General features: G+C 41.8%; 1 protein-coding gene across 3 annotated transcripts in view; it reads right to left on the bottom strand.

Moving 5' to 3' along the window:
• Positions 1–27,088, bottom strand: part of CD226 (CD226 molecule) — a 110,356-nt gene that overhangs the window by 19,409 nt on the left and 63,859 nt on the right. For all 3 annotated transcript variants that reach the window (XM_027526036.1, XM_027526037.1, XM_027526035.1), the window contains exon 4: positions 8,617–8,964. In XM_027526036.1, coding sequence (XP_027381837.1) covers positions 8,617–8,964 — 348 coding nt within the window. The remainder of the gene's footprint in view (positions 1–8,616; positions 8,965–27,088) is intronic.

Genomic DNA, 27,088 nt, shown 5'->3' with positions numbered 1-27,088 from the left:
TATATAAATGTGCTATAAATGTCATACAGATAGTTTCAGAATATGAAACAGAAAGCATTGGGCTGAAGATTAATTTTTCTGTACAACTTTAAGTTATGTTACACGAAAAAATTTACTAATTGCTCTACAAAACATGTAAAAGTCAATGCCTGGTTATAAGAAACAAGGGATCTGGTAATAATTTCAAAATCTACAGCTTTATTCTCTAGAGTTTAACTATTCATCCGTTCTCTCCATTTTTAAAATAGCCAGTGATTTTATTATAAAAAGAACTGCATGATTGGATTTCAAAGTTGATATCTTTACTTACTAGACCAGGAAGAAAAGACAGTCATCAACATAAAAGCAAAACAACTTGTTTTGATTAAAGTATTTGGGATTTGTGAGTTTCCTGTGAGTGTAAAATTGCCCACACAAGCACATGTATTTATTGAATGTTTGCCATCTGGCAGATTGTTCCTCCTAACAAATATTCACAGTTATCTTAATTCACAAATGCATACACACACATGTGCACACTAAAAGAGTGAAGAATTATCTCAATGCTCAATATAAAACATGAAAAACAACAGGAGAATAATTACACTTTGCAAGCCTGTATTGCTTTATATTCGTATACTTGCCTCCTATGTGGCCCTGATTTGGGGGTCATTTGCATATCCATCACATCCTTAAGATTCTTTGATTTGAAGTCACAAAAACATCCTATCCTTTGTTAACATCGTTTCTTCTCATCAACAATTACTCTTGACTTGCCCATGTCCATCATTGCAATGATAAGGATTTTCATCACTCACTATTCACCTTCACTAAAGCCATTTCACACTCCTGACCAGCGCTATGGAGAGCTTAAAACAGCTCAACCCTATATCCATGAAAGGAAGAGTTGCCTCCTGTGGGTTAATTAAATAAAACCACTTTAATATTTAAAAGATTATGAGCATCATAGTTACTTCTGAGTTTTAGCCAAAGTGAACTACATTCAATTAATTCTGAAAATAAGGTGTAGAGGGATCAATGGGGATTGAAAAATATTTATTTTATAAAAATTTATCCAAGCATATTCTTCTGTTGAATGTGAAAGGGTTAGTCACTCAGTCAAGTCTGACTCTTTGTGACCCAGTGGACTGTAGCCCACCAGGTTCCTCTGTCCATGGGATTCTCCAGGCAGGAATACTGGGGTGGGTTGCCATTCCCTTCTCCGGGGGATCTGCATGACCCAGGGATCAAACCCATGTCTCCTGCATTGCAGGTGGATTTTTTACCATCTGAGTCACCAGGGAAGCCCTATGCTGTTGAATAAATACCTTTAAAGAAAACTCTGAATCATTTCAGTATACATAACTTTACAATACAAATGGGGGGTTCAAAGATGTATCTCTACGGCTGACAGGACTGCATTTATTCTTCATTTCTTTTTCTTTCAAATAATATAGACTACTGAAAATGAACTAGGTCACCTTTGAATGCTTATCAAGGGTCAGGTCAGAACATGTTCGAAATATCTCAGTTGAAGTTGGAAGTAGTTGTCTGACTAATTGAACTGCAATACTTAAAACTAGAATTTCTATTAAGAATGAAATGCCATTAACCTTACACAAAGAACTGTCTTTTTAAAAATTTAAGAAGTTTTCTACTTGCCTTTGGGGAAAAATTCACACCATCATCTATGTTCGGTTCCTAATAAGGCTCTAAGAGATCATTATAAGCTGTTAACGATTCTCAGATGTTTTAAAATTTAAAAAAAAAAAAAATCACACATGACACGGAAGAACAAATGGCTATTTTGCAGTTGGAGTCATTAGACAGGTCTCTCAGGTAAATGTGGTCATGGATTTTAAGTGGGAGGAAAATCAGTACATTTTTCTGAATTTGAATTCCTACCTGAACTCTGAGTTTCTAGGGAGAGGAAAGCGTTATGAAAATTATTTAAAATTCAGGCTGAGGATAAAGATCCACTTTAAGAAAAACAGTTCTTAGGATTAGCTGCTTTCTAATACCATCAACTCAGGGATGCCCAGGTGCCTCATTGGTTAAAAAAAAAAAAAATCCACCTGCCAATGTTGATGATACAGGTTCAATCCCTGGGTCGGGAACATCCCCTGCAGGAGGAAATGGCAACCCACTTCAGTATTCTTGCCTGGAGAATGCCATGAACAGAGCAAACTGGCGGGCTACAGTCCATGGGGTCACAAAGAATCGGACATGACTGAGCGCACATGCACACACACACAATACCACCAGCTGCTTCGTGTACAGTAGTGATGATAATGAACAAGGCTCCTTATGCAAGAGCTCCATCAGATCATTTAACACGAGATTTTCAACATTTCCTTCTCTCTGATACTAACTTGTCACTATCATTATTCAGCTCAATATCTTGTTTATCTACACAAATATGGTATGTACAAAAAATGACTTCAGGCCGCAATTCCAGGATTGTGTGCTTTAGGAAAGATGAATAAATCAAGATGTAGGGCTTATAAAACAAACTGACTGACTGCTTGCTTTTTTTTTTTTTTTTAATTCAATGACTCGTAAAAGAAAGATGTGGGCAGAGGCAAATGTAAAGTAAAGCTGTGATGTGTGCTCAGTCGTGTCTGACTCTTTGCAACCCCATGAACTGTAGCCCACCAGGTTTCTCTGTCCATGGGATTTTCCAGGCAAGAATAAAGGAGTGGGTTGCCGTTTCCTCCTCCCAAAGTAAAGCTACAAGGACAAAAGAGGGCCATGACTGAATAGCTAACTCGTTTGTGATGATGGAAACAGTATGTTTCATCTGGATACCCAATTATCATCCAGAACTTTAATAACGACTAAACAGGCTAAAAACCATAGGTGGTCTGTACTGGTAGAAGATACTGAACTTGCAGGCAGCGACACCAGTGCTCTGAGACTCTAGTCCTGTGGTTCCAGCATATAAGCTGCCGTGACATGATTTTCTCTGCAGGAAGAGATAATAAAAGGCAGATGTTCACCATATCAGGTCATGGAAACAGATGTACCTGGGAGCCTGGCGAGCACCAGCTCAGACAGCCACCATGCCTACCATTTCAGGGTCTTTTCCAATGCCTACAATAGTCACATCTATTATAAATTCAGAAGACTCAGACAGAAAGTTCTGGATTAATAAATCCCTAAAAATCATATTTTATCTACAACTTCAAACTCTTTAGAAATCCAAATCAGCTGGGAAAAAAACGGAGTGAATTTTAGCAGAAACTAAGCCCAAATAAAGAAATGAAATTAATTCCTCTTCCTTAATAGTTTCATAGTCCAACTCAGGAGCACAGAGTCCAGAGTCAGTGATCTCCGCAAGCCATTAGAGGCAAGATTTAGAACCCAGAGAAGCTACTCCTCAACACTACCCCTGTGTTGACCCATACCTCACAAAGATCAGGAAAGAGTCTCTTGGCTGTGGGCCCATGATTTCCTAGTGAAAACTTCTGCAATCTTCATTTACAAGTTCCATCCTCCACGTCTATCAATTAGTAATTACACACCATTAATACAGAATTGGAAGGACCGATGCTGAAGCTGAAGGTTCGATACTTTGGCCACCTGATGCGAAGAGCTGACTCACTGGAAAAAACCCTGATGCTGAAAAAGATTGAAGGCAGGAAGAGAAGGAGACAACAGAGGATGAGATGGTTGGATGGCATCACCGACTCGATGCACATGAGTTTGAGCAAGCTCTGGGAGTTGGTGATAGACAGGGAAGCCTAGTGTGCTGCAGTTCATGGGGTCCCAAAGAGTCGGACACAATTGAGCGACTGAACTGAACTGAATACAGAATATGCACAACAAGAGAAGTTTAAAAAGAAGATATACTTTTTGAAAGATATATATGTAAATGAAGCTCATGAGAATTTTCTCCCCAAACATTCCAATGGATCTTCTGAGAGCTCAGGTTTCTTTTGATTAGCAATCACTAAATCTCAAATGTTAAGTGTTGATGAAGAAAACCCAGAAGCAATCCAGCTAGAAAACTGGAAAATGAAATGGACACAGTTTGTACTAGAACACACAGGAATATCGGCATGCACAGCATGGGTCAAGAACACTTACTAAGCATACTCTGGAAGGATACTTTGACATCTCTAAGCAGAGATATCATGATCCTCAATCTCAAGTAATTTCTAATGTAAGGGTCTGGGTCATTGCAAATAGATGCAGTTATTCAATAACTTGAGGTTATCACCTTTCCTGCTATAAAAGTTTGAAAAATTAAAGCTGCTTAATGGTTCAATGTCAGGGAATCATTTGAAATTATAGATTCATGAAGATGGTGAGATCTGACCGAAACTCTAAAGGAAACGAGGTAACTGTGGTGAGAATGAGTAAATGGGTTAGGAAGAAGAGAGAGTAGGAAGGTGTGAGTGACTGTGGAGGTGGTGACAAGCACAGGCTGACATTCTCATCTGACCAACATCTTTCCGCTTCGCCAGGCTACGTGTGCCCAGCCGAGTGGTAGGGGACCTGGGGCCCATCACCAACTTGTACATGAGCTTGGATCTGCATTGGTGCAGAGAAGGGGAACCTTTTTCTAATTTATATGCCATTTGTAATTTGTCTATCAAACTGTGGGCTCCTGTTTGTGGGCCAAAGACCCAGAATGTGACAGTGGCAGTCCATTTGAGAGCCCCCTCACTGATGCCCTGACTGTTGCAACCAACTCTTAGCTAATTTCCTTTGTCTCCAATGCCTCTTTCTTATTCTATACTACTTGATTGACACATCCTTAAATACTACCTTGTGCCACCTGTGATAAAGAATTGAGAGTAACTTTCATTGCTCTTATACAACATCCAGAATTTCACCAAGCTATCATTCAATTGAGACTACCTCCTGTATTAACCCATAACTCAGAATCTCAGCACCAACCTAGTCATTTGATTGCAATCACCTCCTCTGTCCATGGGATTCTCCAGGCAAGAATACTGGAGTGGGTAGCCATTCCCTATCTGGGGAATCTCCCCAACCCAGGGATCGAACCCAGGTCTCCTGCATCGCAGGCAGGTTCTTTACCATCTGAGCCACCAGGGAAGCCCAACACACACAACTCCTCCTTCCCCACACGTGCTGTGTAAGTCCCCAGATTCTGTTTTAACTCTTTCTTCTGCTCTGATCATCAAAGTCTTATTTGAAACTTGATGGTTCAGCTAAATACCCTCATTAGTGGGAAAAGATTGGAGAAGAATACTTCTTAACAGAGTTAGAAACAGGTCTTCTCCAGAAACTTTCTGAGACGACTGCTTTCACGTCTTTGATCCCCCTTCTTTTTATAATCAAAAACAACTGTAGTCAGAATGCTATTTAGTTAATATTAGAAGACCTCAAAAATCCTTCTGATGAAAGTTAAAATACTTTTCCCATGACTAGTGAAAATCCATAGGATATTAAGGGTCCAAATTAATTTTGGTCATTGTAGGTATACCAGCATTTTCCCCTGTTCCTGGCCCTTCCTTGGTCCAGACAAGCTCCAAATTCAGAAATTTCAGTCTGGATCCATTTTAGACTACTTACCAGGTCTTGAGTACAAAGAAGGGGAAACAAACATTTCATTCCGCAGAGAAAATGTTTCTGCCACTTTCTGCCTCTGTTCAAAATAAGTCAAGGCCTGGATATACGATGTATCAGTTGATAGCGTATCATCTTTTTGGTGACCTCTCAGTACCTGGTACTTGTCTGAAGATGAACGCAAGTGGGCAAAATCAGGGGAAGAGGCATGTGTGTGTATGTGTGTGTGTGTGTGCACGCATGCATGGGTGTATGTGTGTGTGTGTGCATGTGTGTGTATGTGTGTATGTGCGTGCATGTGTGTGCATGCACATGTGTGTGTGTGTGCGTGCGTGTGTGTATATACATGCATGTGCGTGTGTGTCGAATACGAGAGTCATGAAAATCTCTTTTGGATCCCATGAAAAAAGTTGATGGGAGCTCACAAAAGGATGCCCAGCAGTTTACAAAATCTGCGTCACCATCACCTTTCCCTTGACAGTTGAAATAAATTAGATCGCCTCCACATCTCATACCTGTCTCTCTGCTTTCATCCCTACATTGATTTTTGACCGAACAGCCCTAGGACTTGAAATAATCAAATCATATCAAAGAAATACAAGTGATCTATTTTTGCTTTCCATCTGATTTTTTTTAACCTTCAATCTTTACTTACAGTTATTTTGAAAAGAATTAAACCAAAATATTGAGTCAACAGCTATCATGTTCTGTCAATTATAATGTTTTACTAATGGGCCCAGTTGATATTCTTTCAACCTGTCAATTGAATGTCAAAAATCCATTTTTTAAGTATTCAAAACACTTGAACCCTAACTATACTGATCATTACATTCAGTCATTTTCAACACTGTCTGTGGCTTATTTACAGAGAAAAGAAATAGCTGTGTGCAAGGAATTTAGCCATGTTTGGATAAGTGAAAGACATTTTTATTAATTATTTAGAGTTAAATAACTATACCTCCTAAGAATCCATTTTTCTCTAGGATTTAAGATGTTTATAATAACTTTTTCAACATATAATGGCCAAGATCTTATTTCAGATGTGTTTGAAAATGGTTATGACATTTTCTGAAGAGAATATTCTCTTACCTTGGTCTCTGAGAGAAGATTTGTGTGTTTATTGTTTAGTCGCTAAGTCATGTTCGATTCTTTGCCACCCCATGGACTGTAGCCTGCCAGGCTCCTCTGTTCATGGGATTTTCCAAGTAAGTATACCAGAGTGATTGGTCATTTCCTTCTCGAGGGGATCTTCCCCACCCAGGGATTGAACCTGCATCTCCTGCATTGGGAGGTGGGTTCTTTATAACTGAGACACCAGAGAAGCCTTAATGATTGCTTTTATTCTTTCTTTCTCTGGCCAGGTGTTAAAAACACTTCTATAATGCAAGAGTATTTCTTCAAGGCAAGAAGTATTTTCTCTATATGTATGAAGGAATGAAGTCAACATTTAAAATGAAGAACCTCTGTTAATTTTTCTCCCCTGAATATTTCCTCCCTCCTCAACATTCCATTAACCCTCTAGTTCACTTGAGAAGCAAAGAAAGCTTTGATGCTGTCCAAAGTGATTATGTACTGACAACTGCTAACCTCTGGCCAAGAACATCCTTTGCACACACAGCTGCCGGGGCGCAGCTGCGGAGGCTGCTGTACACACTAAACCTCCTCTTCTTCCCGAAGCAGGAAGGCACTCTGGCCGGCAGCGTGAGCAGCGTGTATGCAGGGCAGCCACATCCTAGGAAGCCTCAGCTCAAAAGTCTACACACAGGCTGAAGCACACGAGGTGGCTGGAAGCACACGAAAGTAATGGAGAAAGAGATATGGGTGGATGGAGAGAAGGAAGGAAGGAGGAAAGGAGGGAAGGAAAGCAGAAAGGAAGGAGGAGGAGGAAAGTAAAGAGTGAAAATACAGTGAAATAAAATTTCTGTCATCAGTAAATATACATTATTTTCTCTGACAGGTTCCTCTGACATTATTTTCTCTGACAGACTTCCCCAGAGCCAGAAGGGGGAGTCTGAGATGGCCTTCCTCCTGCTAGGCTGTAACTCGGGCCTCTGGACTGACTTCTACACAGGTCCGTACAGGTCTCTCTGTATTTGCACTTCAGCAGGTGAAATACCACTTTTTCTTACTCTCACACAGGTTTTAGGGCTTCATTATGACACAGCAGACAAATGACTAATACTAAATAAGCACTGGGCCTTGAGCCAGCTCAGATGAGAAGCCTTGAAGGCGAGTTGCAAAGCTTCAAGGCCAGTCTGTTCCTGCTCCCAGGTCTGAAAACAAGTGAGGGAACCAAAGCTCTGATCTGGCAAAGGAGCAAGCACATTACCACACATGTATTACATTCTACTCAATGCTGATTCAGCAGACGCTAATCAAACATCTTCCCCGTCATTGCTGAGGAGCCACGAGGATGGTAAAACCCAGTCACCACCGTCAGCAAGTTTGAACAGAATTGAAAAGTTAGAAATTATATAGCTGAGGGGATTCCCTGGTGGCTTAGTGGTAAAGAGCCTACCTGCCAATGCAGGAGACACAGGTTCGATGCCTAGTCCAGAAAGATCCCGCATGCCAAGGAGCAACTAAGCCCGGGCACCAAAGCCATTAAGCTGTGCTCTAGAACTGAGCCACAACCACTGAAGCCTCTGTGCCCTGGAGACCATGTCCACACTAGAGAAGCCCCCGTGATGAAAAGCCCGCATGCCACAACTAGAAACGCTCGCTGCCACTCAAGAAAGGCCTGTGCAGCAACAAAGACCCAGCACAGCCAGAAATAAATTGATTAAATTAATAAAAAAAAAAATTTAAAGACACTTTTTAAAAAAGAAATTATATAGTCAAAACATATTGGATGTTAATGCCACATATTTTTCAGATGCACTGAATTTTTTAAAAGTTTTTGGAATATGACAGATCCAAAAAAAATCTGTGATTGACGGATCAGCAAGATAAAGAATAACATTCAGTAACTGACAACTTACCAAATTCAATCATTACAGGTATTTTGTATAAGAAAGTCATGAGAAAGACAAAAGAAATCAACCCACTCGAGCTTTTCCTATTTTTGACACGTGGAGACAGGTGCCACCCACTCACCATTGGTTACGGTCAATCTCATCACGAAGGTTTCTTTTTCCCCAGTGCTGGCTTTGAAGCCACAGCGGTAGAGTCCTGAGTCAGAGCCTATAACATTAGGCATGGTGACAAAGGCCTTTTTCATGCCCTTGTTGCAGTTGCTCAGTATCTGTCTTGGGTACTTGGACGTGTAATTTCTTCCTTGGGACAAGTTGCAGCTTATTAAGAGGTCAATCTGCTGGGGCTGGATCTTTTCCCATGACACTTCTTCTAACAGATGGTTCTCTCGAGGCTCACAGGTGAGCGTGATGTTTTTTCCAGGTTCTGAGACCATCTGGCTATTTGGTGGCCCAGCATCCTCAAAATTGTCTGAAAAGAACAAGCAAGTGATTACATTTTGGTCCTCGAGTTCTTGGATATAAGGGTGGAGAAATCCAGAAAGCTCTATGAAAATGATGATTAATGATGTTATTTAACATAGTCTCACTGAGTGTAAATGATACCTTTACACCACATTTTTTATAAGAAAAGGATTTTTGAAAGAGGCTGGAACATAAATAGAAAAGAGGATGTGGTTGTTCACACATATTCCTTTAAGATTTCCTTGGTTAACCATATAATAGGAACATAACTGAACCCCCTGGAGTTTTTCTTGGTAGTGATCATATCAAAAGGCTCAATTTCACAAGACTGTTCTGTGGTGATGCTAGGCTGGTGACTCAAGTGTTTGAGTATCAAATATACAGATTGTAACCTTACTGATTGAGACTTTAATGGCCATAAAAGAAAGAGCAAATCATTGTCACAGAATATATACATAAACTCATCTTTCAGATATACAGGTTGTCTTATGCATAGATAGAGCAGGAACCCACATGTGATATGAATTCCTGGAAACCAAGAAAGCTCTCTAATACTTCCCCACCTCCCTATCACCATAGCTGGCAAACCCAGCACACAGTGCTCAGGAAATCATTACCAACTATCTAAGTCAGTAGTTCTTATAATGTGGTCTGAGGACCCTAGGGAGTTCCCGGTCTGAGACCTGCAATAACAAACTTATTTTCACAGTTATATTAAGATTTAACTTACCTTCTTAAATCTTATTATATAAGAATATATATATATATATATTCTTAGAAATTCGTCATCATATAGGAATATACTGATGTTTTCAGAGGCTCTGATGGATAATGCGATATGTACTTATAAACCAGACATGGAACAACAGACTGGTTCAAAATTGGGAAAGGAGTATGTCAAGGCTGTATACTGTCACCCTGCTAATTTAACTTATATGCAGAGTAGATCATGTGAAATACCAAGCTGGATGATTCACAAGCTGGAATCAAGATTGCCAGGAGAATTATCAATATGGCATTTCACATGATGTACTCTGCATAGAAGTTATTGAAAAGTATATCATAGAGCCTCTTGATGAGGGTGAAAGAGGAGAGTGAAAAAGCTGGCTTAAAACTCAACATTCAAAAAACTAAGATCATGATATCTGGTCCCATCACTTCATGGCAAATAGAAGGGGGAGATGTGGAAGCATGGACAGATTTTATTTTCTTGGGCTCCAAAATTACTGCAGATGGTGACTGCAACCATGAAATTAAAAGACACTTGCTTATTCTAAGGAAAGCTATGACAAACATAGACAATGTATTAAAAAGCAGAGACATCACTTTGCTGACAAAGATCATCTAGTCAAAGCTATGACTTTTCCAGTAGTCATGTAAGGATGTGAGAGTTGGACCATAAAGAAGGCTGAGCACTGAAGAATTGATGCTTCCAATTTGTGGTGCTATATAAGATTCTTGAGACTCCCTTGGACTGCAGGGAAATCAAGCTTATCAATCCTAAAGGAAATCAACCCTGAATATTCATTGGAAGGATTGATACTGAAGCTAAAGCTCCAAAACTTTGCCCACCTGATGCAAAGAACTAACTCACTGGGGAAAACCCTGATGCCTGGAAACACTGAAGGCAGGAAAAGAAGGGGGCAACAATGGATGAGATGGTTGGATAGTATCACTGACTCAGTGGACATGAGTTTGAGCAGACGCCAGGAGATAGTGAAGGACAGGGAATCCTGGCATGTTGCAGTCCATGCGGTCTCAAAGAGTTAGACACAACTAAGTGACTGAACAACAACAACAATTTGTAAGTTCTGGTCTTTTCAGTTTTATGCCATTTTAATATCTAATATAGTAAATATTGATAGTTATAAGCTATATTAACAAAAGACTCTTTGGAGTCCCTGATAATTTTAAGAGAATAAAGAGAACAAATAATTCTAAAATTTATATGGAACCACAGAGCCAAAAAAATCTTGGAAAAGAACAAAGCTGGAGGCATCACACTTCATGATTTCCAACTATTCTATAAAGCTACAGTAATTAAGAACATGATACATAAAGACATAAATACAGATATATTTCTAAAGAAGACATACACACGGCCAACAGACACATGAAAAGATGCTCAACATCACCAACCATCTGCTGCTGCTGCTGCTGCTAAGTCGCTTCAGTCGTGTCCGACTCTGTGAGACCCCATAGACGGCAGCCCACCACGCCCTGCCGTCCCTGGGATTCCCTAGGAAAGAACACTGGAGTGGGTGGCCATTTCCTCCTCCAATGCACGCAAGTAAAAAATGAAAGTGAAGTCGCTCAGTCGTGTCCAACTCTTAGTGACCCCATGGACTGCAGCTTACCAGGCTCCTCTGTCCATGGGATTTTCCAGGCAAGAGTACTGGAGTGGGGTGCCATTGCCTTCTCCCTCACCAACCATCAGGGAAATGCAAATCAAAACCACAATGACATAGCTCCTTACACTTGCCAGAATGGCTATTATAAAACAGACAAGAAATAATCAGTATTGGTGAGGATGAAGACAGACGGAAGTCCGTGTGCACCGCTGGTGGGAACATAATAAATTGGTACGACCTGTGGAAATAGTACGGAGGTTCCTCAAAAGATTAAAAATGTAACTACAACATGATTCAGCAATCTCACTTTTTGGATATTTATCCAAAGAAAATGAAAGCACTTATTTGAAAAGACACATGCACCCCTAAATTCACACTGCAGCATTATTTACAACAGCCAAGATTATGGAAGCAACTTAAGTGTCCATCAACAGATGAATGGATAAGAAAGATGAGGTATATACACACAATGGAATATACTCAGCCATAAAAAGAATAATGAAATCTTGCTCTTTGCAACATCATGGATAGACCTAGAAGGTATCATGCTAAGTTAAATAAGTCAGATAGAGAAAGATAAATACCATATGAAAAACAAACAAACAAACAAACCAGAAGCAAACTTATAGATACAGAGAACAAACTGGCAGTTGCTAGTGGGGAAAAGATGGGGGGGTTAGGTGAAACAGGGGAAAGGGATTAAGAGGCGCAAAATTCCAGTTATAAAATAAACAAACAAGGTATGTAATGTACAGCATGGGGACTATAGATAATAATATTGTACTGGGAATTCCCTGGTACTCCAGGAGCTAGGACTGGACTAAGCAGTTTCAGTGCTATGGGCCTAGGTTTGATCCCTGGTTGTGAACGGAGATCCTGCAAGCCACTCAGGGCAGCCAAATAATATCAATAATATTGTACTAACTTTGTATGGTGACAGATGAACAAGACTTATCCTGGTGATCAGTTCGTAATGTACATAAACGTTAAACCACTATGTCGTACACTTGAAACTAATATAATATTACATGCAAAATATACTTCCAATAAAGAAAAAAGGCATAGAGATGAGAGGACAGAAGAGGAGAAGGGAAATCGCTCTTGAAAAAACAATTTATTATAAAATACAATAAGACACGCCATCTGTGTTAAACTACAATACTCTGTCTATGCAAGTCTCACGTCCCCCAAAAACTAGCTTCCTCCTCAGCAAGTGGATCCATGTGACAAAATGCTGTTGGAAAGAGAAACCACAGCCCTGCAGTTTACAATCTGCAGCCATACAACAATTCACAGAGCTAACACTCCAGACAGAAAACACTTCCTGTCCAAGCAAGACAACCCAACACCAGGGGAAAAAAAGGAAAGGGAGACCATGCACAAGAAGAAAATAAAAGCTTAAAGGAAACAAAGGAGAACTGAGATTCAGACAGGGAGAGGAAGGTATGAGAAAAGAGAAGGAAACGTGGGGCAGTATAAATGAAAGGCTACACCAGAGAGGGGCCCTGTGTTGGGAGAAGTGAAAGAACAGAGACATAATTTTAACAAAAAAGAGCAACAAAAACTTTCTGCGAGCCGTGCTGGACCCTGGGAAGGAAGAGGCCCGCTTGCTCTCCCCGCGGGTTTGCTGTCTGTCGTCAGGGCCAGAGCCCCTGTTTGTTTGCTTTGTTTTCCTCTGTGGGTCTCGCTCGGGGTCTCGGGCGGACAGACCCCTCAGGGAGCAGGCACAGGGAGGTTTTCACAGCGCAGGCCCTGGGTAAGGACCCGACCCACCTGTCACTAGACACTAACTGGACTGAAGGTCAAGGCCCCCATGGCAGAGGCAGGTGACTGCAGCACAGACTCGCCCCCATTAACCTCTGCCGATGAACCAAACAGCTGACTGTGTCCCGTGAGAATCCAGACCCCGAGGAGGGCTGCAGAGCCTGCCCTGCGCAAAGGCTTGCTGGGCTCAGGCCTCCTGGTCCCCCTGCTCAGCACATGTAAAGCGACATGGAACGACCCTGAAAGCAACAACCAGAGAGACCCCACAAGCCCGAGACGACCCGGCATCTGGATGTGCTTGGAACCGGAAAGGGAATCTACTTAAAGGAAGGATCAAAATGACATTATTAAAAGGGAAGCAAGAGGTTGATTAAAAATAGAAACAAAAAATAATAAAAACCAGTTAATTTTATATATATTTTAGTTACATATGGATTTGTAGTGCACACATAGAATAGTCTGTGTTGTCTTTTGTTTGAAAGACTAGTTTTTAGAACAGTTTATGGTTGACAACAAAATTGAGAGGAAGATACTTCCCTGCCTTTGTGTGTGTGTGTGTGTATACACACACAGCCTCCCTCATTATCAACATCACACACAGAATGATAACATCTTTTATCAAGGCTGAACCCACAATGACACATGATAATCATACAAAATCCATCATTTACCTTAGAGTTAACTCTTGGTGTTGCACATTCTACGGTTTGGACAAATGTGTAAGGACATGTATCCATCATCACCATGCCATGTAGTTTCCCTGTTCTAAAACCCTCCATGTGCTTCTAATAACCCCTCAGTCCTGCAAACCACTGAGCTTTTTATTGCCTCATAGTTTTACCTTTTCTAGAGTGTCATACAGTTGGAATCCTACATATGTAGTCTTTTTCCAGGGCTTTCGTCATGGCTCAAATGGTAAAGAATCTGCCCACAATGCAAGAGACCTGGGTTCCATCCCAGGGTTGGGAAGATCCCGTGGAGAAGGAAATGGAACCCCACCCCAGTATTCTTTCCTGGAGAATCCCATCGACAGAGGAGCCTGGCAGGCTACAGTCCATGGGGCAGCAAAGAGTCAGGACAACTGAGTGACTAACACTTTCACTTTTTCTTCCACTTAGTAATATCGATTGAAGTTTCCCCTGTGTCTTTGCATGGTTTGATAGCTCATGTCTTTTTAGTACTAAACAATATTTTGTCATCAGGATGTACCACAGTGCCATTCACCTACTAAAGGACATCTTAGTTTATTCTATAAAGTTTGGGAACTTAGGAATAAAGCTGCTATAAACAACCGTGTGTAGGTTTTCACATGGATATAAGCTTTCAGTTCCTTTGGACAAACATCAACAAGCAAGACTGTTGGACTGAATGGCAAGAGTAGGTTTAGTTGTTTAAGGACTGACCGTCTTCCAAAGTGGCTGCACCATTTTGCATGGAAACCAGCAGTGAATGAGAATTCCTGAATGACTGAGCTCCACTTCCTGCCAGCACTGGGTGTGGTCAGTGTTCTGGCTTTGGGCCATTCTAATAGGTTTGTCAGTGTGTTGCTTTCACGTGATTTTTTTTTTTTAATTGTAGAATAACATGATGAAATCCTCTGCACTGTGCATGTGTTTTTTCTGGCAGGGTAATGGATCATTTCCGAAAACTACTTCAGTGCTTCACTGCCGTTTCCAAGCACCATTCAGTCCCTGGGCACCACCTGCATTCCGGGGTGCCTCTGGGCATCCTACCGCTGCCTGCCCGCCATCACATCCCAGCCACTCACCATCCTTCCCCACAGTCCTCACTGGTTCTGCCTGCAATGTGAGCAGCTCTGCCACAAAAGTCACCAACCTCACAAAACCCTGAGTTTTGTTTTACTTCAAACTTCATGAACCCAGACCTTTATTTACCATTCTATCCTTAGGACCTAGAACAGTGCTTGGCATAGAGTAAAACATCAACTGATATTTTTCTAACAACAACAACAACAACAAAAATTTGCAGTTTCACTTGGCAGACAATATGCAATGTGTATCTGTTGATAATATTAAGAAATGTGCTTAGTATCACATTTAGAATGCCTAAATGAATTAATAGGGCTTCCCAGATTGCTCAGTGGTAAAGAATCTGCCAGCCAATGCAGGAGACGAAGGTGCGATCCCTGGGTGGAGAAGATCCCCTGGAGAAGGAAATGGCACCCCACTCCAGTATTCCTGCCTTGATAATCCCATCGATAGAGGATCCTGGCGGGCTCAGTCCATGGGGTGGTGAAAGAGTTGGGCACAACTTAGCAACTAAATAACAACAACAAAATGAATTAATGTTTCCCAGCAACCATTACCCATGTTGACAAATTCACAACAAAGGCACTGGAGTCGCCACAACGCCACCCTGGAAGTAGCCGCCTTGCCCAAATGATCAAACCTGACTGTGATCAAGCCTCTAAATCCAAGGACCAATTTGCAGAACTAGGAAGGGCAGAGAGACGTGCCACGTGACACCCTGGCCAACACTCCAGGGGAAGACGGGAACCAGAAAGCTCCTCGACACTGAGCAAGGTCTCCCCCGGCCCTGAAAGCCTGCTTTGCACGCTGACCCTTTGCTTCCCCATCCGTTCAGAATTCTGCAGGGCACCCGCTGCCCCGGACTCCGCCTGCTCAGTTCCGACGTGAGCTTCCGCGCGGAACACCGTTTCCACCAGGCCCCACGCTGCTCGACTCACCCACACTCTTGATCCTCAGAACTGAAGGCTCACCCTCCTGGAAACGCCTTGGCTTTGCTGACACCGCACGTTCCTGCTTTACCCCTCTCCTTCCTCACCTGCCCTGGTCTCCTTCCCTCTTTCTTTGCTGGTCTTTTCAAACACCGTTGTCCTCCCTGGATTCCACTGCTCTCCTCTCTGCACTTACCATCCCTGGGTCATCCCACCCACCCTCCCGAGAGAGGCCACATCCATAACCTCTGCTTGGTCAGGCCTCTCCCCGGGCACAGCCTGAGACAACGCCTTCTCCTACTGAGATTTCCAACAGGCTAAAAATTCAACAGCCAGATGGCCTGAAGCTTTCTGCAAGAACACTGCATTTTTAAAATATTTTATTTTTAATTGGAAGATAATTGCTTTACAATGTGGTATTGGTTTCTGCCATACACCTATGTGTATGACCTATGGATCATGTATAGGTATACACATGTCCTCTCCCTTTTGAACCTCCCTCCCACCTCCCTCCCCATCCCACCCCTCTAGGTTGTCACAGAGCACCAGGCTGAGCTCCCTTGTCATACAGAAGAGCGCTGCATTTACACCAGCTAACGGGAAGTGAGCAGAGCAGAAGCCTTGTATACTCCCAACTGCACCGCAACTACGTATGTGCTCAGTTGAGAACTTCTCTAAAAACTCACCAATAGAAAGTGTCCCCTACAAACGCAAGATAAAATGATGACTGCATGGGACTGTGGAAGTATTCTTAAGTGACCTGAGATAAAATTCTAAAAAAATAAGCAAGCAGGCACTTGTGGGCCAGTGGCTAAGTTTTCATGCTTCCAATGCAGGGGGTACAGGTTTGATCCCTGGTCAGGGAACTAAGGTTTCACATGCCATGCTGTGAGGTCAAACTAATTTTTTTAATTATAAAATTTTAAAAAAGAAAAACAAGGAATCACGAAGAGAACAGATCTTAAAAGTTCTCAGCACAGGAAAATTTTAAATTCTGTGTATATATAGGGTGATGATTTTACAGTATGTACAAATATCAAATCATTATGCTGCACATCCAGCTAACATAATGATATATGCCAACTATATCTCAATAGTTAACTAATTAAAGCAGTGTAAAAGGCAAGAAAAAGAAACAGAATCTCAAAGACTCCCCTGGTGGTCCAGTGGTTAAGAATCCATGCTTCCAGTGCAGGGAGCATAGGTTTGATTCCTGGTCGGGCATGGCATGCAGTGTGGTCAAAAAAAAAATTAAAATAAAGAAATAAATAGGGTCGGTCTTAACATGGCAGAGGAATAGGACGGGGAGACCACTTTCTCCCCCACAAATTCATCAAAAGAACATTTGAACGCTGAGTAAATTCCACAAAACAACTTCTGAATGCCAGCAGAGGACATCAGGCACCCAGAAAAGCAGTCCATTGTCTTCAAAAGGAGGTAGGAAAAAACATAAAAGGTAAAAAGAGAGACAAAAGAGGTAGGGATGGAGCTCCAACCCAGGAAGTGAGTCTTAAAAAAGAGAGAAGTTTCCAAACACCAGGAAACACTCTCACTGCCAAGTCTGTGGCAAGCCTTGGAACAACAGAGGGCAACATAACCGGGAGGAAAAATAAGTAAATAATTAAAACCCACAGATTACGTGCCCAACAGTAACTCCCCCAGCGGAGAAGCAGTGCAGATGCCTGCACCCACCACTAGCAAGCGGGGGGCTGGGCAGGGAGGCACAGGCTGCATTGCTTAGAGTAAGGACTGGGCCTGAATGCCCCGAGGGCAATCTGAGGGAACTAACTTGGGCTAGCAAACCAGACTGCGGGATAGCTACCACACAAAAAGCCCTAACCTAAGACACCACCAGGCCTGCTCACAGAACAAAGGACTGACTAGAGGTACGCGAAAAGCCCTAACCTAAGACACCATCAGGCCCGCTCACAGAACAAAGGACTGAGCAGAGCTAGCCCGGCCCATCCCCCTGCCTGGTGACAGGCAGGCGAGGGCAGCCAGAGCCGGAAGGGGTCAATTGCGGCCCCAGAGAGGCATTGTCTACCAAACTGCAAGCAGGCTTCGTTGCTAACCAAGACTTCTTGGGATTCTAGACAGTCAACATCCACCTGAGAAGGTGCGCTGGTTGTACACCCAGAAAACCAAGCGGCAGGGATAGGGGAAGTGATAAGTTGCAGTGACCTCGCTTGCCAAACACCTGGTCACCTGAGCTGCTCGGACCTGGCAAGGGTACAAAACACAGGCCCAACTGAGTCTGCGCCTCTGAGGAGTACCCAAGTTCCTGAAGCTGAGCGGCTTAGACCTGGGAAGTGCATACAATCCAGGGCCCGCCTCAGACAGTTCCCGGCAGAGCAACCTAGAGCCTGAGCAGTGTAGACAGGGAAAGCACATACGCCGTGAGCGGGGGCAAACCCAGTGTGGCCGAGACCCTGCGAGCACACACCAGTGTTATTTGTTCGCAGCGTCCCTCCCTCCCTCCCCACAGCACGACTGAACAAGTGAGCCTAAAAAATTGTCCACCACCACCCTCCTTGTCTCAGGGTGGAAATCAAACAATGAAGAGACCAGCAAACAGAAGAAGCTAAAACAGAGGGAACCTCCTTGGAAGTGACAGGTGCAATAGATTAAAACCCTGTAGTTAGCACCGACTACATAGGAAGGGGCCTATAGCTCTTGAGATATATAAGCCGGATCAAGGAACTATCCGAAAATGAACTGACCCTACACTGCCCACAACAAGACCAGAGAAAGTCCTAGATATATTTTTACTATCATTCTTTAATTTTTTTAATCTTTAAGTCCTCTATTACTCCTTTAATTTTCATTTTTATAAGCTACTATTACTTTGCAAAAAAAAGAGAGACACCCTATTTTTTAAAGAAAGCTTCATATATATATATATTTTATAATTCTTGTGACTTTGTGGGTTTTTTTCCTTTAATATTTTATTTTTGAAAATCCAACCTCTACTCTAGATTTTTAATCTTTGCTTTTTGGTATTTGTTATCAACTTTGTACCTTTAAGAACCCAATCTTCAGTATCCATTTTTACTTGGGAGCGAGATTACTGGCTTGACTGCTCTCTCCCTCTTTGGGCTCTCCTTTTTCTCCACCAGGTCGCCTCCATCTCCTCCCTCCCCCTTCTCTTCACTACCCGACTCTGTGAATCTCTAAGTGTGTTCTGGACAGTGGGGAACACTTAGGAAATTGATTACTGGCAGGATCTGTCTCTCTCCTTTTGATTCCCCCCTTTATCCTTCTGGCCACCTCTGTCTCCTTCCTCCCTTTTCTCTTCTCTGTGTAACTCTGTGAACATCTCTGAGTGGTCCAGACTGTGGAGTACACATAAGGAAGTGATTACTGGCTAGCTTGCTCTCTCCTCTTTTGATTCCACCTCATCTCATCCTGGTCAACTCTATCTCCCTCCTCCCTCTTTTCTTCTCCATGTAACTCTGTGAACCTCTCTGGGTGTCCCGCACTGTGGAGAAACTTTTCATCATTAACCTAGATGTTTTATCATCGGTGCTGTATAGACGGAGAAGTCTCGAGACTACTGTAAAAATAAGACTGAAAAGCAGAAGCAGGAGGCTTAAGTCCAAATCCCAAGAACACAAGAGAACTCCTGACTCCAGGGAACATTAATTGACAGGAGCTCATCAAACGCCTCCATACCTACACTGAAACCAAGCATCACACAAGGGCCAACAAGTTCCACAGCAAGACATACCATGCAAATTCTCCAGCAACACAGGAACATAGCCCTGAGCTTCAATATACAGCTGCCCAAAGTCACTCCAAACCCACTGACATCTCATAACTCATTACTGGACACTTCACTGCGCTCCAGAGAGAAGAAATCCAGCTCCACCCACCAGAACACCGACACAAGCTTCCCTAACCAGGAAACCTTGACAAGCCACCTGTAAAACCCCACCCACAGCAAGGAAACTCCACAAAAAAGAGAACTCCACAAACTGCCAGAATATAGAAAGGCCACCCCAAACACAGCAATATAAATAAGATGAAGAGACAGAGGAATACTCAGCAGGTAAAGGAACAGGATAAATGCCCACCAAACCAAACAAAAGAGGAAGAGATAGGGAATCTATAAAGAATTACAAATAATAATAGTGAAAATGATCCAAAATCTTGAAAACAAAATGGAATCACAGATAAACAGCCTGGAGACAAGGATTGAGAAGATGCAAGAAACGTTTAACAAGGACCTAGAAGAAATAAAAAAGAGTCAATATGGAATTAATAATGCAATAAATGATATCAAAAACACTCTGGAGGGAACCAACAGTAGAATAACGGAGGCAAAAGATAGGATTAGTGAGGTAGAAGATAGAATGGTAGAAATAAATGAATCAGAGAGGTAAAAAGAAAAATGAATTAAAAGAAATGAGGACAATCTCAGAGACCTCTGGGACAATGTTAAACACCCCAACATTCGAATCATAGGAGTCCCAGAAGAAGAAGACAAAAAGAAAGACCATGAGAAAATACTTGAGGAGATAATCGTTGAAAACTTCCCTAAAATGGGGAAGGAAATAATCACCCAAGTCCAAGAAACCCAGAGAGTTCCAAAGAGGATAAACCCAAGGTGAAACACCCCAAGACACATATTAATCAAATTAACAAAGATCAAACACAAAGAAAAAATATTAAAAGCAGCAAGGGAAAAACAACAAATAACACACAAGGGGATTCCCATCAGGATAACAGCTGATCTTTCAATAGAAACCCTTCAGGCCAGGAGGGAATGGCAGGACATACTTAAAGTGATGAAAGAAAATAACCTACAGCCCAGATTACTGCACCCAGCAAGGATCTCATTCCAATACGAAGGAGAAATCAAAAGCTTTACAGACAAGCAAAAGCTGAGAGAATTCAACACCACCAAACCAGCTCTCCAAAAAATGCTAAAGGATCTTCTCTAGATAGGAAACACAAAAAGGGTGTCTAAACTTGAACCCAAAACAATAGAGTAAATGGCAATGGGATCATACTTATCAATAATTACCTTAAACGTAAATGGGTTGAATGCCCCAACCAAAAACACAAAGACTGGCTGAATGTATACAAAAACAAGACCCCTATATATGTGGTCTATAAGAGACCCATCTCAAAACAGGGGACACATACAGACTGAAAGTGAAGGGTGGAAAAAGATATTCCACGCAAAGTGAAAGTGAAGTCGCTCAGCCATGTCCGACCCATTGTGACCCCATGGACTGCAGCCTACCAGGCTCCTCCATCCATTGAGTTTTCCAGGCAAGAGTACTGGAGTGGGGTGCCATTGCCTTCTCTGATTCCATGCAAATAGAGACCAAAAGAAAGCAGGAGTAGCAATACTCATATCAGATAAAATAGACTTTAAAATAAAGGCTGTGAAAAGAGACAAAGAAGGACACTACATAATGATCAAAGGATCAATCCAAGAAGAAGATATAACAATTATAAATATATATGCACACAACATAGGAGCACCACAATATGTAAGACAAATGCTAACAAGTATGAAAGGGGAAATTAACAATAACACAATAATAGTGGGAGACTTTAATACCCCAATAACACCTATGGATAGATCAACTAAACAGAAAATTAACAAGGAAACACAAACTTTAGATGATACAATAGACCAGTTAGACCTAATTGATACCTATAGGACATTTCATACCCAAACAATGCATTTCACCTTTTTCTCAAGTGCACACGTAATCTTCTCCAGGATAGATCAGATCCTGGGCCATAAATCTAGCCTTGGTAAATTCAAAAAAAATTGAAATCATTCCAAGCATCTTTTCTGACCACAATGCAGTTAGATTAGATCTCAATTACAGGAGAAAAACTATTAAAAATTCCAACATATGGAGGCTGAACAACACACTGCTGAATAACCAACAAATCACAGAAGAAATCAAAAAAAGAAATCAAAATATGCATATAAGTGAATGAAAATGAAAATACAACAACCCAAAACCTGTGGGACACTGTAAAAGCAGTGCTAAGGGGAAGGTTCATACAGGCATACCTCAAGAAACAAAAAAAAAGTCAAATAAATAACCTAACTCTACACCTAAAGCAACTAGAAAAGGAAGAAATGAAGAACCCCAGGGTTAGCAGAAGGAAAGAAATCTTAAAAATTAGGGCAGATAAATGCAAAAGAAACAAAAGAGACCATAGCAAAAATCAACAAAGCCAAAAGCCAATTCTTTGAGAGGATAAATAATATTGACAAACCATTAGCCAGACTCATCAAGAAACAAAAGGAGAAAAACCCAATCAATAAAATTAGAAATGAAAATGGAGAGATCACAACAGACAACACAGAAATACAAAGGATCATAAGAGACTACTATCAACAATTATATGCCAATAAAATGGACAACGTGGAAGAAATGGACAAATACTTAGAAAAATACAACTTTCCAAAACTCGACCAGGAAGAAATAGAAAATCTTAACAGACCCATCACAAGCACGGAAATTGAAACTGTAATCAGAAATCTTCCAGCAAACAAAAGCCCAGGTCCAGATGGCTTCACAGCTGAATTCTACCAAAAACTTAGAGAAGAGCTAACAGCTATCCTACTCAAACTCTTCCAGAAAATTGCAGAGGAAGGTAAACTTCCAAACTCATTCTATGAGGCCACCATCATGCCAATACCAGAACCTGACAAAGATGGCACAAAGAAAGAAAACTACAGGCCAATATCACTGATGAACATAGATGCAAAAATCCTTAACAAAATTCTAGCAATCAGAACCCAACAACACATTAAAAAGATCATACATCATGACTAAGTGGGCTTTATCCCAGGGATGCAAGGATTCTTCAATATCCACAAATCAATGTAATACAGAACATTAACAAATTGAAAAATAGAAGCCAAATGATTATCTCAATAGATGCAGAGAAAGCCTTTGACAAAATTCAACATCCATTTATGATAAAAAAAAAAAAAAAAAAAACTCTCCAGAAAGCAGGAATAGAAGGAACATACCTCAACATAATAAAAGCTATATATGACAAACCCACAGCGAACATTATCCTCAATGGTGAAAAGTTGAAAGCATTTCCCCTAAAGTCAGGAACAAGACATGGGTGCCCACTGTCACCACTACTATTCAACATAGTTTTGGAAGTTTTGGCCACAGCAATCAGAGCAGAACAAGAAATAAATGGGATCCAAATTGGAAAAGAAGAAGTAAAACTCTCACTATTTGCAGATGACATGATCCTCTACATAGAAAACCCTAAAGACTCCACCAGAAAATTACTAGAGCTAATCAATGACTATAGTAAAGTTGCAGGATATAAAATCAACACACAGAAATCCCTTGCATTCCTATACACTAACAATGAGAAAATAGAGAAATTAAGGAAACAATTCCATTCACCATTGCAATGAAAAGAATAAAATACTTAGGAATATACCTACCTAAAGAAACTAAAGACCCATATATAGAAAACTATAAATCACTGGTGAAAGAAATCAAGGAGAACACTAATAGATGGAGAAATATACCGTGTTCATGGATCGGAAGGATCAATATAGTGAAAATGAGTATACTACCCAAAGGAATCTATAGATTAAATGCAATCCCTATCAAGCTACCAATGGGATTTTTCACAGAGCTAGAACAAATAATTTCACAATTTGTATGGAAATACAAAAAAAACCTCGAATAGCCAAAGCAATCTTGAGAAAGAAGAATGGAACTGGAGGAATCAACCTGCCTGACTTCAGGCTCTACTACAAAGCCACAGTCATCAAGACAGTATGGTACTGGCACAAAGACAGAAATATAGATCAATGGAACAAAATAGAAAACTCAGAGATAAACCCATGCACCTACGAACAACTTATCTTTGACAAAGGAGGCAAGAATATACAATGGAGAAAAGACAGTCTCTTTAACAAGTGGTGCTGGGAAAACTGGTCAACCACTTGTAAAAGAATGAAACTAGAACACTTTCTAACACCATACACAAAAATAAACTCAAAACAGATTAAAGATATAAATGTAAAACCAGAAACTATAAAACTCCTAGAGGATAACATAGGCAAAACACTCTCTGACATAAATCACAGCAGGATCCTCTATGACCCACCTCCCAGAATATTGGAAATAAAAGCAAAAATAAACAAATGGGACCTAATTAAAAGCTTCTGCACAACAAAGGAAACTATAAGCAAGGTGAAAAGACAGCCTTCAGAATGGGAGAAAATAATAGCAAATGAAGCAACTGACAAAGAATTAATCTCAAAAATATACAAGCAACTCCTGCAGCTCAATTCCAGAAAAATAAATGACCCAATCAAAATATGGGCCAAAGAACTAAACAGACATTTCTCCAAAGAAGACATACAGATGGCTAACAAACACATGAAAAGATGCTCAACATCACTCATTATCAGAGAAATGCAAAACAAAACGACAATGAGGTACCATTTCACGCTACTCAGAATGGCAGCTATCTAAAAGTCTACAAGCAATAAATGCTGGAGAGGGTGTGGAGAAAAGGGAACCCTCTTACACTGTTGGTGGGAATGCAAACCAGTACAGCCGGTATGGAGAACAGTGTGGAGATTCCTTAAAAAACTGGAAATAGAACTGCCATACAACCCAGCAATCCCACTGCTGGGCATACACACCGAGGAAACCAGAATTGAAAAAGACACGTGTACCCCAATGTTCATCGCAGCACTGTTTATAATAGCCAGGGCATGAAAGCAACCTAGATGTCCATCAGCAGATGAATGGATAAGAAAGCTGTGGTACATATACACAATGGAATATTACTCAGCCTTAAAAATGAATACATTTGAATCAGTTCTAATGAGGTGGATGAAACTGGAGCCTATTATACAGAGTGAAGTAAGCCAGAAAGAAAAACACCAATACAGTATACTAACGCATACATATGGAATTTAGAAAGATGGTAACAATAACCCTGTATGTGAGACAGCAAAAGAGATACAGATGTATAGAACAGTCTTTTGGACTCTGTAAGAGAGGGCAAGGGTGGGATGATTTGGGAGAATGGCATTGAAACATGTATAATATCATATGTGAAATGAATTGCCAGTCCAGGTTCGATGCATGATAACAGGATGCTCAGGGCTGGTGCACTGGGATGACCCAGAGGGATGGTATGGGGAGGGAGGTGGGGGGGGCATCAGGATGGTGAACATGTGTACACCCGTGGCGGATTCATGTTGATGTATGGCAAAACCAATACAATATTGTAAATTAATTAGCCTCCAATTAAAATAAATAAATTTATAGTAAAAATATAAATAAAATTAAAAAGAGCTTCCTTTAAAAAAAAAAGAAATAGAAACCCACATTCCTGATCACAAGCAGGCAATAAGGTTCAGAAAGGGGAGCAGTGGCCACTGAGGGTCTCCCAGGGATGGCGGGTGGGGGGCAGCAGAGGCCGCAGGCGGAAGGAAGAGCATAGACCCAAAGGCTGAATTGACCACGGGTGACTTTGCCTCCCCCCAGCTCTGCCTGGTCAGATACGCAGTCATGCTGAACCGAGAGTCCAGCAGCTTCGAGCGGAACAGAACTAGAGCACCCTCAGGAAGCCGTATGGACTACATGCTCTGACCACCCTCAAACTCTTGCAGTGTCATTGTTTCGAATGTAGAAAGCACTGCAAGGAACGACGGCATTTCTCCATAAACCTGGACTTATCCCAGGTGATGTCTGGGGTGTTGTAGGTTGAATTGTGTGCCCCCCAGAATCCCTGTGCTGAAGTCCTACCCCCAGCACCTCAGAATACGACCTTGTTTGGAAACACGGTGGTCGCAGGGGCATCAGGTAAGGTGAGGTCGAGCTGAAGGACAGTGGGCCCTGATCCAGCAGGACAGGTGTCCTTGTAAACGGGGGAACTCGGGACACAGACAGGCACACAGAGAGACTGTCTGTGACAATGCAGGCAGAGATCGGGGTGATGCATCCACAAGCCAAGGAACGCCAAGGATGGCCAGAGAACACAGAAGCTGGGAGACATGGTGCAACAGCCTCTACTTGAAGCCTCGGGAGGAACCAAACCTTTGACACCTTGATTTTGGATGCCCAGCCTCCAGAGCCGTGAGATAACACACTTCTGTGGTTTAAGCCACCCAGCCTGCTATCTTGTTCCAGCAGCCCCAGCAGACTAATGGGGGGCGGGGAGTGAGGACTTCAGTGGCTGAATTTCAGTACAATCTGGATCTCGCCAGAACTGATCAGAAGCAGCAAGACCACCTGGTTAGGGAAATTAGGGGTCTTCACAAAAATCCTCTCCCCATGTCCTTCATTTAAAGTTCAGATAAGAGGTAAAGGAACCAAACAAGATAAAAATAAGCTAAAAGACTGCTTGACAGAAACACGCAGATAAATCTGGAAGAATGAGAGCTGCGTCAAGAGATAAAAACACCAGCCACAAAGCCCTCAGGGAGGCAGGACCAGTGTGGTCATTTGTTTAAATGCAGGATGTAACCAGAATCAGGGAGGCATGTCCTGGGTGGTAAGTCAGAAATTCGGCCCCAACATTACATAGTAAGACAAAGTTTGCCTCATGTCCAAAATGTGATGCCCCTGTCTGAGCATCAAACAGTAAAAGGCTTGCAACTCAGGCTGCCCATACTTGTGATTAAAACCCTCTGTGATTCCAAGCAGCTGCTGCAGACCCAACACCCCCAGCCTGATCCCAGGCAGCCCCCAGAAGCTTCATGGAGCTCCTAGACGCTATGTGAAGGGTGACCAGGCCTTCTTACACAGCAAACTTTCCTCATTTTTTTATTTTGGGGTGGGGGGGCGGCGGGGGCTTTGTTTTAAGTACAGGCTTCCTTCGTAGCTCAGTCAGTAAATCTGCCTGCAAGGCTGGAGACCTGACCTTGATTTCTGGGTCAGCAAGATCCCCTGGAGAAGGAAATGGCAATCCACTCCAGTATTCTTGCCTGGAAAATCTCATGGACAGAGAAGACAAGCAAGCTATAGTCCATGAGGTTGCAAGAGTCGGACATGACTTGGCAACTAAACCACCACCACAGTTGATCTGCGATGTTTGTTAGTTTCAGGAGTACAGCAAAGTGGATCAGTTATACATACATCAGTTACACGTACATATCAGCTATACACATAAAATAAGTGTGTGTACTTGTTGCATCTGACTCTGCAACTCCATGGACAGCAACCTGCCAGGCTCCTTTGTCTATGGGATTTTTCAGGCAAGAATACTGGAGTGGGTTGCCATTTCCTTCTCCAGGAGATCATCCCGATCCAGGGATCAAACCCGAGACTCCTGTGTCTCCT

Source organism: Bos indicus x Bos taurus, chromosome 24, assembly GCF_003369695.1.
Source record: "Bos indicus x Bos taurus breed Angus x Brahman F1 hybrid chromosome 24, Bos_hybrid_MaternalHap_v2.0, whole genome shotgun sequence".
NCBI lineage: Eukaryota > Metazoa > Chordata > Mammalia > Artiodactyla > Bovidae > Bos > Bos indicus x Bos taurus.
This window is presented reverse-complemented; position numbering and strand designations above follow the sequence as displayed.